Below are 18,547 nucleotides of genomic sequence, written 5' to 3'. Positions count from 1 at the left end.
CGCTGCATATCCTCTGTGCTCTTCAGGCAGAAAAGTGCCTTCCCTTGGCTGTAAATACAGGTTGTAGTTATACCTCACTCCTGGTCAGAAGACTCCCCCAAGATTTTCCCAGCAGATACCGAGGCATGTGGCCACACTAATGAATGCGCTAGAATGAGGGAGCCCTTTTCTTCTAGAAATACCACTCAGGAGCATGTAGAAAACATGAGGAGTAATTCCTTTACCTAATGGAATATACCTGCTTTAATAATAAGGGTTTTAGTGCAAAAAATTGTAATTTAAAATTTTTTTTGCTGCTGTTCATCAGCATTTCTGGTCGGCTCCTGAAAACTCAGTTTTGTTAAATTTAGGTATTTTCATGGTTCAAACAAAAATAAAAAATATCAGGGGAAAAACTTCTAGGACTGCCTGCAGAAATATTTGTTTGACTACTGTCTAAAGTTTTATAATCCAGGGAGAAATGACACAATAAGGAATCTTCAGCTAGTCTTCTTACAGCCCAGACTGAGAGGTAGATTTTTGGATTTCTGACCTACTCATGTGAAAACCCTTGTCTTTAACTGGTGAGGAGCTCGGTTAGGAACTACCATTCAACAGGCAGCACTTCCAAAAGCACAGTGCAGCCGCTTTCTCCATGCTGGGAAGTAACAGATTCTGAATAATCAACAAACATCTGCCCATGCACTACACTGACGCTGCACAGGGACATTGCCCAGTTGAGTTGTCTGGAGTGTTCTACCCATCTCCTCGCCATTTCTTCATTTAGTTTCTTCTCAAGTCAACCAAATCTTTCTGTTCTCTTTGGATCAGGCTTGCAAGAATTGTTTGTAAAACTGCATTAAAATCATTACATTGATATAATAAAGCCTGCAAAGACAACTAATTAGACCTTTCTTACCTGCGTCTCGAGCAACTCTTTCCAGATTCCTGGATGTAGCAGAACTAAAGAGGAAAATAAATGAAATTAATGTTACCCACTTCATGATTGCAAATTACAATGTGGGCTAAATTATTCAGAAATGCTAGGAAGATTGAAGGGAAGGCATTTGCTTATATACCCTTTACTGCCCGTGTCTGTAAAATATTAACCCTAGAGCTGGCATTTGTAGATTTCCATTTGGTCTGAAGAAGATTACAAAACTTGGACTGTCCTTGCCAAAAATGAATTTGATATTATTTGTTTATTATGTGTTACTCGGGGCCTTTTTGTCCTGAAAAGGTTGAACCTTCCAGCACCCAAATAGATAAAAGTTTTGCGTAAATTTCCTTATCAAATGACAAACAAGGAGTTCAAGGCATCAGACAAAAAAGTCATCAAGTCTAATCCTATAGCCATGCTTCTTTTTTCTTTTTTTTTTGCTAATATTTGTCCAGAGGCAGAGGAGGTTGATATTGTACAGTAAGAATTCACCCAGATAGGGCTAAGTCCACGTACGTGCTTGCAATTAGAGAATTTTCATTTTAAATTGCTTTACAAAGATGAGACGGCTTATCTAGACTTTGGTATAAAAAATGCAGATTGGTAAATGCAGCCACAAGCACAAAGATAGAGGTAAACAGCAGCTCCAATTTCAATTGGCTTCCGAATTCTTACAGAAACAGAAGGCAAACGTGTGGAACAGGTACCAAGGAATCCGAATCTCCCAGCACCTGTAGCTCCGGAGTGGAGCAATTTCACGCAGGCAACAGGTCTGCGTCAGTAACTGGGAAGTGACACTATTTCGCTCTATGAGACTGCATCTCACCCCAAATTTTGGGACGCACACCGAGGGCAGCATCCAAGAGGAAAGATTCTCAAACAGCCACAGGTTGATGTGCCCACCTGATTTGTTAGGTCCCAGTCTGGTTGTCTCTGGGTACTGCTCTTCACCAGCATCTAGAAAACTGCCAAACAGACGTGTAAACATTTGCAAGAGCTGTCGTTTCATAATTTTTGCAATTCCTCATTTGTGCTGACATCCTCCCAAGAATAATCTCTTAATTAAGCACTGCTCTCTGAAAATTTTGTATTGATTAGTCAATAACTTAGGAGACGAGACACAGGAAGAACTGTGAAGTTTGCACAGAGCCCCAGGACATGGAATAAAATTGAAGTTATTATTCCAGAACACTCAGTGAGAGACTTTAATAAAAATAACAAGGCTGGATCCTCACTGAGTGCAAAGTGATGTAGTTCCACAGTGGGAAATATTGATTTACTTTTAATGTATTTCTCTCTCCGGGGGCTGGATGTCAACGCACACAACTATTCTCAGGTCGTGCTCTGCCCTGCAACCCATTGCTTCAGTAGCAGGTACCCACCTGGTTTTGCTTAGAGCGAGGTCTTCTAACACTTCCTTAGGCCTTCAGCTTCCCTTTTCTACGCTGTTTCTTTCTCAAGTGGGCAGTTTTACCACAACTCTCTATTATTCCTACAGGGAGCAGTTTGAATAATTAATTTTTCAGTTTCCTGGAAAACTGACAAAAAAACCAAAAAAACAAACAAACAAACAAACACCAAAAAAGAAAAAGAAAATACTTCGCTTTGTTTCTGAACTTGAGTTTTTAAACATGTCTGAAATAAATTCAATGACGTGTCTAAGCATAAAATATTTGCAGGCAATTTTCATTTAGAAAAATGTCAAGGCAATGCATCTTGTCTTTCAGAAAGACCATTCTGTTCTCCGTGAATAACCACATACAGCTTAGATGAGTTTACAGAATAGTTGGATGCAATGAAATTCATACTACCTGCTGCTTTTGCAAAAAAGTTCTGCATTTCCCCAAGTCTGCTCCTGTTATCTTTGTGGGTGAAAAACAGCATTCTTGTGAGTGATTTTAAGGAACAAGGCTCTATTTGGGAATTAAAGGTTATCTGCATAACTCTTATGTTAGAAATAGGGGTTATTTTCAGGTGGTTGTAGGAAAATCCCAACTTTCTGGAGAATGATGGGAATTATGATGAACAGCCTGGACTTTTCAGACATGTGCTGCTTTGGACGAACAAAATTCCAGGGAAGAGCTGGTTAAACACTTCAGTCTGTAACTGGCTTTACCATATCCCTCTGCCAAAGAAGAACCCATCACTAAAAGGTGGATCTTTTTATTAGCCTCTAATGTTGAGAATGGCTGAAGATTCCCTCACGTTTTTCCCCACAGTCCCTTAAATGACCGACATTTGGAAGTATCAGCATTCTGTGTTTGCAAACTTCTGCACACATTTTGCATTGATACAAATGGTGATATGTGGAACGGTGGCTAATGGGGCTTAATATTTTTTTTCCAAGATATCAGATAAAAGGAATGCAAACTCAGGAACCCGACGTGTACCTTCTGACCCAATGAAAGCCAATGTAAAAACGGAATATAACTTTCCTACAAACGTCAGCTTGATTTACCCACATCTTGAACCTGTGTCTCCTTTCAAATCTGAACAGAGCATTCAGTGAGATACAGACACACATTCAGGTATAACCATAAGGCGACTGCAAAAGGCGACCAGACATTGCCCAAGTCAAAGTGGTGACAAAATGTGGCAGTGGCAAATCATGCCTTAGAAGAGCTCTTGAAATGCTCGCAGCTAAGGACTGGGAGGGGAAAATATTTTCTGTTATGCTGAAATTTAGCACAAGAAAAAGTCTTGATAGGTAATGTTGCATCTTGAAAGCTCTCTGGAATTTTCCCCTGCAGCATTGTGCAGTGTTAGCAAGAACACTAGTGGTCCCCTAGAGTTAATATGTAAGTTTGTAATACAGGGTCCATGTTTATTTCTAGATATCTTCTGTTGTCTGTCCTGTACCCCATGCCAACATTTCATATAACTGCTGAGAGACCTGAACTCCAATGCTGGTGTTTGTTTAACGATATTAGATATTATACTGAGCTTCCTCTTACTCAATTCTTCCATACTGCATTGAGTACACTTTCAACAAATTATCCTGGGATTACGGAAAGGAACATATCAATTGCATTTTGAGATGAATGCATTTTCACATGCATTTATGTCTAAAGTTACAGAGGGTAATTAGTGTTATTTCAGATGTGGGGGACCAAAGGACAGTAATTCCAAGAGTAAGAGACCTGGATAAAAAGGAGGCATCATTTTAAAATATTGCATTGTGCCACGCTGTGCAAAGTGAAAGAGCAGATATAAAGTGAATTACTTCATTCTCAGACTCCTGCTGGAGAAATTCTTTCAGGGACCTGTTTAACCAGCTTCTGTCTGCATATGGCCAAGCTTCATTTTGTGCTGTGTGCTCTCTTACGCTGGGTGCAACATAATCAGTAAGGATGAAGGGATGCCAGCGTAGAGCCATGTGCTCCTCAGGAATTTCTGAGATGTGAATTTTACAATAACACCTCCCTTATCAGAAAAACCCAGCCATTCACCTCTGTGTTCGGGTGGTTTGTATTTGGAGGAGATTGTAGGAGAGTAGAAAGCATTCAGAAGCTGAAGGGAAAGCTATGCATGTTTCACTGGGATTAATGTTCCTACTGAAAGTTACACATATGTGGATCAACATGTACTAAAATTGCAATAGACTTTGAGTAACAAGTATGACGTATCATCATCAGATCAACTGCCAGAGCACTTTTGGAAAGTAAGTTCTCTTCAAAGCGATCTCTCAAAAAACAAAGACTATTAGTAACCCTCTAATTTTGTGGCCCTCAATTTTATTTACTGCTGTTCCTTCTTTGTTTTGAAGACCAAAAGTTTTGTTTGCATGAATGGACGGTGACATATTCACCAGACCTCAAGATGTTCGTGTGCCAGGACCACAACTGCTGCCAGTAACCGCAGTTCTGGTTTGGGGATGGCTTTGTTCTTTGTTTTGCTTTGGCTTTTTACGTATCTAATGATAACACAAAGGAGGGCAGCCAACTAGCAATTTTTTTTCTTCCTCAAAATGAAGAATAGCCTTCTGCCAAAGTGGATGGAACCAGTGAAAAAAGTGCTACTTCTCTGCGTCTGTCTGCAGGTGGAGGTGAGGTAATGCTGAAAAAGGGGTTGCCACCCTCTATTTCCAGTCCTGTGCCTACAACATATAGCTTAGCTGTTATTTTGTTCCATTGGACAGTAGCTCATTTTTTAAATAACTGTAATTATAAATATATTTCTAAATAAATGTCTGTAGTTCTGGACACGTGGTCAGGTACCAGTCTTTTCCTGCTCCACTGCATCGTGTTTGCTATTCTTATCACTGATGTTTGGCTCCCATGTAAAACAAGTCAAACATCTCAAACAGATATATGCCTTTTATTTGAACAGAGATGGCCCCATAGATATAAAATGAGCAAGAAGGCCCATCTGACGAGCAAACAGAAACATGGGAAGGATTTGGTCACTGCAGCTGAATAGGCAGAGACCTGCTAAGGTGTGGGTAACGCCATCCCGTGACAGGGCATATCGTGTGGGCACATCCTTGGTTCTGATGCTAAGCCACCCATCTGGGGTTATCAGCCACTCATCTGCAGATCTACAGAGTTTTCTCTCATTAAAATAAGTATTTTTAAATCAACCAGAGTGACTAACCATAGTATCACTGCCCCTAAATAATTCGAACACCTAATTGCAATAAGCTCAATTTGTAATTTACTGTCTTATTCCTGTAGTCCTCTGCCGGAACAGATTCAAGACCACAAATCTGCATCCTCAACACCAAAATAGTTTTGCAAACCTGAACTTCGTGCCAAAATGGAGAACACAGAGAGCAGCAGCCAGAACATGCAGTATTTGGTGTTTACTTCAAAGTGAGGGAGAAAGAGCTCAGACAGGGTGACATGCAGACCTCACCATCCCCTCTATCACCAAGTCCATCTGGAAAGCAGACATTTTATTAATTATGCTGAAAAGCACACTAAAAAAAAAGGTTTTCGTATGTGTGTGAAAATGTTTTGTACGTGTACTGTTAGGTATTGTGGATGTGTGTTTTCCAGATTGCAAAGTTAAACTTGGATTTAATAACCTGATCACATACTTTGACATTACACCTTCCAAAGTCCATCTCAAGACACACACACACACGAATTACTCTGCTTTTTTAAGTTATTCCTTTCTTTTTGTTTAGGTAGTCCCCTAATTCATTGCCTGGCCCTGCATCTTCCTAAGTATGACATAGCTCTTTACCAGATCTTTCATCTCTCTCATAGTTATCTGCATATGAGAAGTCAAAATGGCTCCAATTTTGGCTTCTAAGTTTTCAATAATAACTCTTCTCAAGAATATGTATTTAACAGTGTATTGCTTGTATATGATGCCTCTTTTTCATATGGAGATCTTCCAAGTACCGTTAGGATGCGAGTAGCAATTGTTACCCTCTGGTCAGAGCTTATTCGTGTTCTTTCAAGTTCCTGCCTTCAATCTCCTATATAGTTGCTTTACATGACGCTTTGCCTTAGGACGGAAAATGCGGTTTTCAAAGCTTTTGCTTTGTGATTGCTGCGCGAGAAATCACCTATGTGCATCTCACGGTATCTCAGCTTTAGCTCTGCTCTTCCAAGACCATCGTGCAACAGTGTTCTGGGGGTGTGTAGGGTTCTTCATAAATAAGCTTTCTGATTATTTACAGCAGTTTCTGAAGATTCTCCTTCCCCGCTCTGCTGGTGGAGCTTGTTACACATGCTGGTGATGGCACGATACTTCAGTTGCGTGGACATTTTTCTGTGGGTATTAGTAAGATTAATGTGAAAGCTCCTGGTTGCCATATTTCTAGAAACAAAGTCCCGATCACCATCTCGGTGGCAACGTGCTGTCTACTAATGCACACTGCAGAACATCACTGAACTTCAGAAGGAGCAAGTTAGTCCCTACTCTTTGCTTTATCCTTTAGATGAACTGCATCTCTTGCATTACCATCCTCTACTCATCCTGAGGGTTTATGTATAGGCTGACATGGAGAAAAAAAAAAAAAAAAGTTAGACATTTTTTAATGAAGGCTTTGATATGATGTAGTAGTATCTTACACGTGGGCTATCTTCTCTGTTGGTTTCAGCTGTTGAAAGCAAGCTGTGGGTAAGTGAGCAAGTAAATCACGTGTGGTGCAGCAGTGAGCCAGAAATCACCTTGTTCTTCCATCTTTCCTCCTTACGCTGTAAAAGAGAGGAGATCAAGTTCATACCTTGCTACGCTTCTTGCCATACTGTCTTCACATCCAAAACATTCTCCGTTTCAACATTAATCTCAGAAGTGTTGGAGTCCCGTTAGCGAGTCTTGCTGCCTGTCCTGCTTTTCCAATGCTGTATGCTTGATCCCTGGGGCACTCGACCATCCCTCCCAGTCTGTCCCAGGAAACCCACGGTGTGGTGATGTAGCTGTTGCCCTTATCAAGCAACAGCTGCCAATACCATCCTTTGGCAGCAAGTACAAGAGTGGTTTTGTTTTGCCGTGTGAGGTAATACCTTCCTGATTGTACGCATTTCCTAGTGACTCTCTATAATGCATTAAATTGCTTTAATCTACCCAAATAGACAGCCTTCAATGTTTTGTGAGGGCTCTCAGCTGGAAAATTTGGTGACTTCTCAGAATTAGTCTCTTTTTTTCATGTTCCCCTTACTTTTTTTTTTGTCAACACAAGTAGGTAATCTGCAAAGCAGATTGAGGTACTGGCTCATCATTTTATCCATTTCTAGTGATAAGGTCCCTCGAAAAACACCAGAGTGATGTTTTGGTCTGGGTGAAGTGCGCATCTAGCTACAAAACAGCTGCAGGAAAGCCTTATCCCGGGTGCAGCCTTACTCAGTTCATGAAGTCCTTACCAGAAAGAACCTTTTGCTTCAGTGTTTTTTGTAAGTTCCTTTGCTGTGCTCCCTGGGATGTAAATTGTTGGGGTGGCGTGACTGATGTTTGTTCCGTGATACAACTCTCGGTGGGGATCTTTTTTCTTCCTCTTACATAATTCCCCGGAGACCTTTGGAATCCAGTACGTTCACTTGTGCCCTAGAAACTTTCTGGCGCTCAAGTTTCCAGTTTCCATGCTGCTGCCTGAGCTTTGCAGCCTCTCTTCTTCTGAGTTTGATCATCCACATGTTTTTGCTGGTTTGTATCCCGCTGATGTCGCATCTCCCCAGAAGCTCATGTTCTCAGTGGCTGCTTTCGTTCTTCTTTGAGGTGACATTTAACAACAGTTGGCATAGCTGATACATGTGGGATATACATTTCATTACAGTGCTTTTTCAATAGCATAACAAGAACTGATTTTGTTTAAACTCTACTTTTTTTTTCTATTCTTAATTTCCCGCCAATTTTGATACACTTCTCACGCATTTTCCTGTTTGATAAACTATTGTTCAATCTGTTCTACTTACGCTTATGTTTAGCTGTGAGCTACTTCGCGTGTTTCTAACCATCCTAACAGCTCTGCTGTGAGTGAGTTCTCTGAAAATTCCCACTAAGAGTCTCCGCGGTTCATCCTTTTCACTGCTCTGTCTCCGCCGTGGCTGTTTTGTTTCCGATAGCTAATAAATGGCATTTAACCTCAAAGAAATTGTTGGTGGCACGGTGCCTGGCAAAGCGTGACTGCAGTCAGCTGTAGCTTGATGGTCCTTGGCAGTACAGAGGAGCCACTTGGTGAACACAGCTCAGTCAAGAGCCAAAGCCGAAAGTTTTTGTTTGGCATGAGATTGTTAATATTTTTTTTTCCTAGTTTTGACATACCTCACGTTTAGCAACGAAAGAGATCTTGAAAACTTCAGAGGAACGGCAGGAAATGTTTGGAGATTGTTGTTTTTTTAATTCCTTTAAGGAAAATCTTTAAGGTGCTCATCTGTGAGCTTCAATTTATGGCTACAATCATGGCTACAAACTTTTTGTAAGTGCAAGCAGGTGTATTTGCTAAAATCAAAAGAAAAGCATGTTGAAACCAAACTAATGACTCTAGGAGCTGTTGGTTTTGCTCCCAACTCGAAATACTAAAGAGTTGAAAAAATTGCTTTATGTCTACTGGGGCTGTAGGACTGCTGGAAAATTTCTGAGATTTTACACAACTGCCCCATTCCGCAGCTGAGACACCCCGGTATTACTGCATCCCTGACAGACACTGCCCCTCCGCAGTGCTGACACTCTTGCTTTGTCCTATTTTTCATTTAGTTTCATCATAAACTTAGTTTTCCCATTCTGGCCTAAGAATTGCAGAGCTGATAAATATTTCCTCTTTCATGTCCATCTCCATAGAAACAGATTCTGTGTCGCTGCTGTAATTGTTCTCTAGCTGTGGGCTGGTTTTTCTGTTATGGCCTCTGGAATTTTTTATGCTGGTTTGTTTCTTGGGAAGGTACTTTTATCTATTTGAGACAACTTGCAAATGTTCCAGTATTAAGAAGAAAAAGAGAGTGATCCTATTCTTGTTCTTTCCTCCATTTCTGAGTAAGCAGCTCCTGAAGGGAAAGCTCTCACAAATTCAAAAAATGGAAAGATACTTATTTTAAATGAAGCCCTGGAGCAGGAGCGGCGTTTCCCACCTCAGATATTCCCTACTGCCTTTGGAATTTCCTTAGCTAAGAGTCAGGGCCTGAACTGTCACCTCAACAGGAGAACAGAAGTTTGTAGAGCCATTTGTATGTCCTTGTCGCGGGGGGAATGTTTATAGTGCGAGAGATGAGCGTGTAGGGAAGAATCCTTTCAGTCCCATATATGCTGAGCAAAGCTCTGTCACAGTGCCATTCAAAAATATTGCTCCTTTCAGCATTCCTTTAAGAACCCAGGTTTTCAATTTCCTCAGAGCCAGTATCTGGACAGAGGTAGGACTCACCTCCCGGCATCCCAGCAGGCAGCTCTGAAACTCTGCGAGCAGAGGGGTGAGGATGAAGAGGAAGAAACGGGGTCCAGAGCTCTGCAGCTCCCTAAGAAGGCCAGCTAGGACTGAGCCTGCTCCGTTCTTTCAAAGCAAGCAGGTTAAGAAATTTTGAAAGTTGACACTGTCACTTGCTCACTGACATGAGAAGATAATCCACTCCTCCATATTATTCTGAGGCTCTATGAATTAAACGTGAAGCTTTCTGTCCCCACAGGTGAAATCCAAAACCACAGTGAAATATTTCACCATTTTTTTTTCTTAGGCTCAGAAGCAAAGTTCAATTAGTCAAACCTCAGCATGTGTACTCTTCTGTCTGAAAAAATCAATTGTTTTTAACAGCTAAAAGCTTTTCAAGCAGCATTCAGAGAGACCACATTTATCAGGTGATCTCTGGCTTGTAGTTCCAGGTCCAGCACTACCTCAAACGTGAATCAAACTCCCAATGACATTATCAGCATGTAATGGTCTCTTTGAAGAGAATTTGATTTGCAGCAGCAACAAAAAGTTGTCTGTCGTCTGGTTGCTGTTTTCCTTCATATGTTCTCCTTTACCTGTATTTGTAGCATGTCATCCTGGAAACCTGGGATTCCCAATGTTAAGGAAGTGACTAAAAACAGTATGAAACTGAGGCAGTGTTGCTTGTTTTGTTTGTTTGTTTGTCTTTTCTTTAGAGTAGTACTTACAAACTCTGATTTTCAAAGGAGACAAGTGATTTGTGGTACCTAATTAGAGAGCCTTCAGGAAAGCCTGATTTTAAGAGAGGTTCCTCAGTACATCGCAAGAATCAGAAAAATTTCATCCAAGACCAAAATATGTGATTAAGCTTCGCAAAGATCTGTATGGCTCAGGTACTTCTTTAAAATAAGTAATAAAAAGATTGGTCCAGACAGTCACATCAAAGGAATTAAAAGGAGGCACCAGACAGATCTGTGGCTTTGCAAAGGCTGAACAGCTGTGTTGGTTTTTTTTTCTAATTTGAATGCTAGCTCGAGAATTATTCTCAAGTCATGAAAAGAAATATTAACAAACTCTTTGCACATGAAGCGTTTAGTGTTGTCTTTTGGATCAATTAGCCAGTGGCTGTACTCGCTAGGCCATTCCTCTACACTGCCCTCCAACCCACGCTGACAGGCCTTGACATTTGCCTTCTGTTCCAATGCCTTTTATTCTAATAGCAACAGTGGTTCGATATCACCAATCAAGCATATTCATAATCTATCTAGAGGTCTCAAAAATAACTCATGGAATTAAATGATAGGAATGAATTTAGAATTGCCCTCATCTGGCTCCTGCGCTTTTATGGGAACTTGGGTTTCTGACTTTTCTCCAGGACTATGAGTGCTGGAAACACAGAGCGGGACTGTCTTACTAAGCTTCAGGTGTCTACAATACCCGATTTGTACCTTATATCTGCTTCCTGTGTCTTAGTAACTATTTCCTATGCCAGGGCTGCCTCAGGTTGCCAGACTCCTGGCTCGCTGGGAAGGGAAGTTGGAAGCTGTGCAAATTACGTATTTGTTGAACCAAATTTCTCGCAGTTCCTTCTGGCAGAGCAGAGAGCCCAGTGCTGAGCCAAGCCCTAGCACTTCGCTCCCTGTGTAAGAACGAGAAGCCTGAAAACATTGAAAGCTTGCCACGAACACAGGTCTCACGGCCTCCAAGGTCCTGCCTGCTGCACGGCTGGGCACTGCAGCCTCACTGCTGTCAGCGCTCTCAGAGTTTTGGGATGGACGCTCTGGCATCCCAGAACACTGATGTTCTTGGCCCATTTGACTGGGTGCCCCAAAGCTAGAAATCCTACAAGCACAGGGTTTAACCCGCAGGTTTGTTATCACCAATATTGTTCTATAGAAAACATAAACTTTCATGAAATCCAAAGTTATCAGAACTCCGATGCTTCCAGTGCAAGAGTTTGGATTCAACTAATTGACATTTTACGTGAAAACTGTGCAACAAATAGGTAGACAGGGTCTAATCTATGTCATGGTGGTTGCTTGATCAGAAATATCCCCAGCACATCTTTGCTGCTGCTGAAGACAACAGCAGAACTCCCAACAGAAATCTGAGCTATGGCAGCACCGAATCCATGGGAAATCACTCTTCTGAAGGCATTCGTTGTTCCCAGGGATGGTGTTTTGTGACCTACAACCAAATCAGTTCAAAAAAGAGTGAAGGTTTAAAATGTTCAAACCCTTCAAATGACAAACATCTTTTAATGTGCTAACCCTGACCTATGCCCAATAAAAATTCAAAACAAATTAACAAACTGCACCACTACTACCCTAGAACCAGTACTCAACTGTGACCTACATGGACAAGTGCCCGTTTCTCAGACGAGGAATGATAGAGACCAGCTACTATGCCTGACCTTGATGTCTCTTCTTAGAGACCAAGACTGGTGATTTGTGACAGACTTAGCCTTTTAGAGGGGTTATGATTTTCCTCTTCAGACTTCTAGGAACGTGCAGATTAGATTGTATTAGTCCCAGTGACACTCTCAGACACGTAAACCCACTCCCACTCATGGACTTAGATCATCTTAGCTTGCCACCCACAAAAAGAAAACTTTGTGATCAAGATGGTCATAAAATTAAATTCAAAATGATGTAACATTGGAACCAAAAATTATTGTGTGGAGAAGATGAAATTTAGACTAGGCTTCCCAAGGAATTTCTGTGTAGATTATTGTTCATTTTTTCTCAAACAAAAATTATTTTATTTGATTGCTGGTTGTAGGCAATCTATCTACTTCCGCTTCTGAGAGGAAAATCAAGCGCTCCCTTCCTTCTTTTAGTACATAACTGCACTTTAAGTCGGGTAAAGGCAGATTTAAATGGGAAAAGTCTATTGGGCACTGATATTATTGCCTAAGTAGCTATTTGATAACTCAGTAAGGTTATCAGGTCCTCGGTGTAGGATTTTGAAATACATCCAGCATTGGCCTAGTTCTGGCCATGTTGAAGGCAGTGCTAAACCTCGCCTTACTTCACTGGAAATGGAGTTACATAAAACCGTGTGCTTTTTGAAAAGTGCATTGCTAATTTACCCCAGTTGTGACCAGAGAACTGGAAAGCTAAGAAAAGAAGATGAGAAACTGCTGAATAATCAAGCTATAATCAAACTTTTTTTGAGTAAAGTAACATCTAAAATTACAGATGCATTCCTATCAGGTCAAAATTAAAATCAACAACGTATGCAGAGATACTGGTCAGCACGAATGGCGCAGAAATGTTTATTTTACACAAGTGGATACAATTGCAAGTGGGATGCTGTTCTTCATGCAAAAGGCTTTTTCTTAGGCCTGTGGTTTGGGAAGGCAGGGGTTTAAGTTACAAAACTGCCAAGACATATCATACCTTGGATCTTTCCATAAGGACTTTAGACACTCTCTACAGTAATTTAAGGAAGTTATTTCACACTAAATTACACAACTATTTTTAGTTTGATTACTGGAAGAGTAGGAAATGTCCATGTCACACAGCAAAGAATTAATCTGGGTTTAATTACCTCCCGCATGTGAGGCCACTCACTCAAAACTGCAGGTGAAGAGCAGATGAAAAGGCTGCTGCAATGAGCTGTGGGATGAGTATGGGCCGGTAGGAGCTCTGGCACAAACGCAGAAGGCACAAGTATGGGCGGCAAAAAACGGGACTATCTCAGGTTATATTAAGATTATTCTAAATCTGATGGTCCAGCCTAATCCCTTCCTAAAAGAGAGCTCTGGCGGAGAAAGCTACTCTGTGTCCTGAAGCAAACAGGTATCAGCATTCGATAAGAATGAGTCTGGATTAAGATGCAGCAAGCCTTTCCCAAGCCCTTGGGTGGGAGAAGCATGCCACCTACTGATAACAGAACCCTTCTGCACAGACAGGCCGTGGACCTCAACGTTAAAAAACCCGTAATGTTCCTGAGGGCAATGAAAGGGCTCTTTCTGTTAATCACAGACATCATTGCTGCAAATTATTTCCATTTACTGACTAACTATTCCGGGATAAAAAGCCTGTGAGATGTTTCTCCTCATAAGAATAAGAATGCCTCAGCAACATCTAAAACCACCTAGACATCAATTATTTGTGCTGGTTTGGCAGTACTGCAGCAGCCAGGCCATACCAGCACGCCAGGATACAAGTTTGCTTTCTGCAAATTGTACTTTCTTCCCTCTTTTATTCAGGCTGCTGTAAGTAAAAACCATTGAATCTATAACTGCATATTGCAGGCAGCTGGAAATGCTCAGACTGATACTGCTGAAACAGCCACCTATTACAGCAAATGGGGAAAGGGAGAAGCACAGGAACAAAATCAGAGAGAAAATGCATTTGCAACGGACAAGTCCCATTCTTGGCTTTGCCATTGATATTATGTGCAACCGTTTCTACTCCACTAGATCTCTTTGTGTCTGCTTCCTCTCTTAAATTCTGTATTTATGGGTCTGTAGCACAAATATTTGCGGACAGGACTGCCTATCAGAAAGGATCTCATGGTACCAATAGAGAAATCTGGCGGTGCCGAGAATGGCAAAGTTCTCAGCAGGCTGAGACCTTTTATGTTTTCTTCACTTAAGAACTTTGCAGAAGTGTTTGCTACTTTAGATAGTTATATTCAACAAGCATCAGGAGATGATATTAGGGACACGACGTGTCAATGAAATACATAAAGATGGTGCATCTGTGCAATTTCCCTTTTCTTCCTGGGCCGGCAGGGCCTTTGGCATTCTGCTCTTCACCTAGCAGCAGCCTGACGGAATAAGGCTCCTTGAAGCAATATTCTCCATTCTTCAGTATAAAATACCACTTCGGTATCTCAGGATTTTATAATTAATTTTTTTCTTAGGGAAAAGATTTAAAGAATTGTAAATATTGTTACTCTGAGCTACAGTGTAGGTAGGAACCATGGACTTTGTCTGTATTGTTTCATACACAAACCACACGGCTCTTACCTGTCCATTTCCGTGAATATGCAAAACACAGACAACACACAGGTAGTTAATGTCCCTGTCATCACAGAACCTGTTAAAAACGTGGTCATTAAGGGATATCTTAAGTGAGAGAAGTAGAACAATGTGTAGTGAAATTATCAATCATATCCATCAATCGCCTGCATTCGCTCTGGTAGCAAAACCACTCAGCTTCCTCTTGTTTGGCGCTGGGGAGTACCCACAGCACAAGGTATTTGTCAAACACTGAGCAAAACCCACACTATCGGGAAGCATCTGATTTTTTTCCTTAGCTCTAAATCGTCGCAGTTTCTTTTACAGCTTTACTTACTTTATATTTACTGTTGAATGGAAAAAAAATATTTTTTAGGACATATATGTTTAAGAATCAAATGCTTTAGTAAAATTTCATTTCCAGAATGTTGGAAAGAGTAAGAATTTGTCATTCATGGCCCTCAACTCCGATTAGTTTTAGATGAAGATGGATTGCCAGATTCTGGCTCCATCTACTGTGTCAAATTGAAATAACAGAAAGATTGATCTTTCCTCTTTTTTTATAAAACCTGTATCCCAACCTCTCCATAAAATAGGAGATCAGGAATCAGCAGTAAATAGCTGCTGAAAAGAAATGCATCAGCGAAGACAAAACGGCAAATAACATGAGCCACTAAGTAGAATAGCACACAGCAAAAAAGGTAGGGAAGGCTGTTTGGAAAAACAGACGCTCCACAGGATCCTGAGGGGGGGAGGTGTTAGATAATTTTAGACGACTGAGGGCTTTTAGACAATTTTTCTAATTATCATTTGAGCTCTGCAAAAAATGTTTTTCTTCCACTTTACATATCTTTTTGAGAAATTGAAATTTCTTACATTGCCTTTGCTGAAACCAAGATCTTACAAGTTTTACATGGAGATTCTCACCCCCTTTCTTGTCCAGAGATAAACCGGCCTGGCAGTATAAATATGTTCTAGGCACACTTTGTACGAAGATAGAAAAGAAACAGCTTGAACCTTGTTGTTCTGCATGCCAGCGGAAGGCGGCTTGCATTAAGATATCCTGAGCGGCACAAAGAGAAACAATTTCAAGGACTAATTCAAGAACTAATCAATTGTTTACTTAAAAAGTGGTTACTATAGAAATTATCATTATGGGCTGGCAGGACTCAAGCAAAACATAAAATGTAAGGAATGTTTAACCTCCTCACTGATTCTTGTATAGTCTACAGTTGATGCTACCTTAAATGTCAGTAATAGAAAACAACCCCAAACCATTACTTCGACAAGTAAACTTTGATACTCAAATACAGGTGGTTTTGGCTCAAGAGGCTGCATTCACAGTTTTGGATTACAGACCCATTATACATGAAACACACAGAACCCTTCTGTTTATCGTACGATTTTTCTTGGGTTTATTTTATTTTTATCTTCTTCAGCACTTGCAGAGAATCAGAAAGAAAGCGAGGATCTCAGCCAGATGCTATTTACCTCAATTTGCCATGGTATTTTTCAGTTTTATACTCAAAAAGGGTAAACGTTCTCAAAATATGTAAGACAAATTAGGAACCTGAAACCTACTTTCAAAAATCATTTATCCATGTAAAAATGTAAGTCTCACAGAGTACTAATCAGTTTTAGGATTCCAAGTGCTTAAACCATTTCTTAGGTAAGATATAGACTCCCAAAGCACTAAATATATTACAGAATAAACATCTTTCTAGCTTAACACTTCGAGTCAATCGTTAGCTAGTCATCCCTTTAGAATTTCAAGTTCAAAATACTCTTATATGCTGGCTAGTGCTGGGTCTATAGAGAAGGGTATAAAATAGTGACTAGTTTGTAAAGCTCACTGTGAAAAATGCAAAATGCAAAATTATATCAAAACCTTAATTTTAATACAAAAGGTATTGCCTCCCTTTGCCTCCTCAGGCCTAGGACGCCTGCCTAATGCCTGTCCAGGGCCGTCAGTGTTTCAGCCCAGTCTTCCGTCAGAGTCGATCATCTCGTATCACTGTACACAGATTTCTCAAGTGCTATTTGAATTTGTAGTCTTTTGCTTGCGGTACTTTTACGGGAAGACTGTTTCCAAGTCTCATTTCTCTAAGGCGAACTCTGAATTTCCATCCCCAAAACAGTAGTGGTGTATTATCACTATTTACTCTTGTGCTATGATTGTAGTTCTAACAATATTTAGAAGGTTTTGCTTTCTGGACTTGTTTTTACTTTCCCAATCCTCCCTGTGAGGAAGCGCTCAAAGCTGGCATGATGTTGTACTAAGGTTTAAGGGCAACTATCAGAACATGTAATATCAGTATCTGAGATGGAATACCAATCATTTTCCAGACGTTCAAGCAGGATGCAAACGTATTTCAAACCGACACTGATGTGGGTAAGCGTAGCAAATGGCAAAATCACCTGGCTTACTGTGCCAAACGGAGGCAGAAGTCACTCCGTGACAGGCCTTCATACCGAGTGTTTTGGGTGTTGGCATTAATGCAAATGGTTTACCTTCTGCATGTATAGAGGTGCTGTCCCTTGATGAACGGGGCTGCTCTAACTCTAAGCAGTTCTGCCAGGCTGGCACCGCTCTTAAATTCTGAATCTCTCTGCATTTTCTTAACGTTCTTTACTCACAAGGCCACACCAATTGAGAGGCTCACAGGAAACTTGCTGCAATGGAGAAATACAGATATTAAAAAAATAATAATTTAAAGGCCATGGCTGCATAAAACCAATTTTTAATCATGCTTTTCCATGTGTAATTTACAGTTATTAAAACTGAGTGTTTTAGACAATTCTTAAAACATATGGCACAGAAAACAGTATTTTTCTGAATGCAGAGGCATTTATGTTCTTTTCCTTCTTTCTCCCTCAGACTTGATCAGCAGTAGCTGCATAATGGCTGAACAATTTCAATTTTATTATTTCTGTTTAAAATAATTAATGATGGTCTAATTTTAGTTTATCTGAAGCAGTTCTATTCACAAAAAGAGCAGAATCAATACTGAAACTGGCCAGAGGGAGACAATGGGAAAAGGTGGCCTTGTGGCTGTTGGAGCAGTCCTGAGTTTGGGTTAAAAATTCAGTAAGTTTTCACACAAAAGAAAAACAGAAAATACATTCATCCCTTCCCAAAATGAAAACTATTTCAGTGATTCAGAAGTACTATTTCAGTGCATTAACAATAAAAGTTATCAAAGTTAAAAGATAGATTATTTAATCTTTGCACATCAAGAATGAGACACCTTCCTTAACCCTTTTTTCTCTCCAGCCTTCAACTGAGAATTGCAGAAGTTCTGATCGTTGTTCAGGAACCCGTAGGGCAAAAAAATACCTAAGAACGAACAATTGAGTGTGAACAGAGCGTGTTTAGGGCTGCTGGATGGCACGGCAGAGCACAGACGGGCTGGATTAGCTGACACGCGTGTGAACTGGGAGGGAGAGGGTGCACGTATAAAATCAAGGCAGAAGGGCAGGTGGACACAAAATTCAGACTTGCGGGGTGTGAAAAGCTGCGTGTTACGTGTGTCTGTGTGCGTTTTGGAGGGGTCACTACAACTCAAACCAGCAACAACTTTTTTTCAGTTCCTGTATTACTTACACTTGCAAACAAAATGGAATATTCCCGCTTCCTGCCTTTGATGATGATACTGTTTCCAGCAGCTATAAATGAAACTGAAAGCAGACCCATACAGATACTTACTCCACAGCATTGGTTTAAATGTGTGAATTCTCCTATAGAACTTTTTAAAGAATGTGGTACACATGAGACAGTTCCTGAAAGCATCCACTGGATTCAAACCCCAGGTTTTCCCACTATTCATATCGAGTGTTCGGTAGAATGATC

At 40.6% G+C, this 18,547-nt stretch overlaps 1 protein-coding gene across 3 annotated transcripts in view; it reads right to left on the bottom strand.

The window, feature by feature from the left end:
• ALB (albumin) overlaps positions 1-17,370 on the bottom strand; it is a 28,274-nt gene extending 10,904 nt beyond the window's left edge. The window contains exons 1-4 of one of the 3 annotated variants that reach the window (XM_074148142.1): positions 17,209-17,370; positions 2,302-2,457; positions 1,823-1,884; positions 899-942 (exon numbers count right to left, since the gene is read on the bottom strand). Coding sequence is in view for 1 of the 3 variants with exons in the window: in XM_074148141.1 (XP_074004242.1) it covers positions 899-983 (85 nt within the window). In the remaining 2 variants the exon portion in view is untranslated. Of the gene's footprint in view, positions 1-898; positions 1,027-1,822; positions 1,885-2,301; positions 2,458-17,208 lie in introns of those variants that run through there. The other 2 variants (XM_074148143.1, XM_074148141.1) reach the window with 2 other exon arrangements.
• Between the last annotated feature and the right edge of the window lie 1,177 nt (positions 17,371-18,547).

The sequence above is a fragment of the Numenius arquata genome, chromosome 5 (genome assembly GCF_964106895.1).
Source record: "Numenius arquata chromosome 5, bNumArq3.hap1.1, whole genome shotgun sequence".
Lineage (NCBI taxonomy): Eukaryota > Metazoa > Chordata > Aves > Charadriiformes > Scolopacidae > Numenius > Numenius arquata.
Note: the sequence above shows the minus strand (reverse complement) of the source record. Positions and strands in the feature narration are given on the sequence as shown.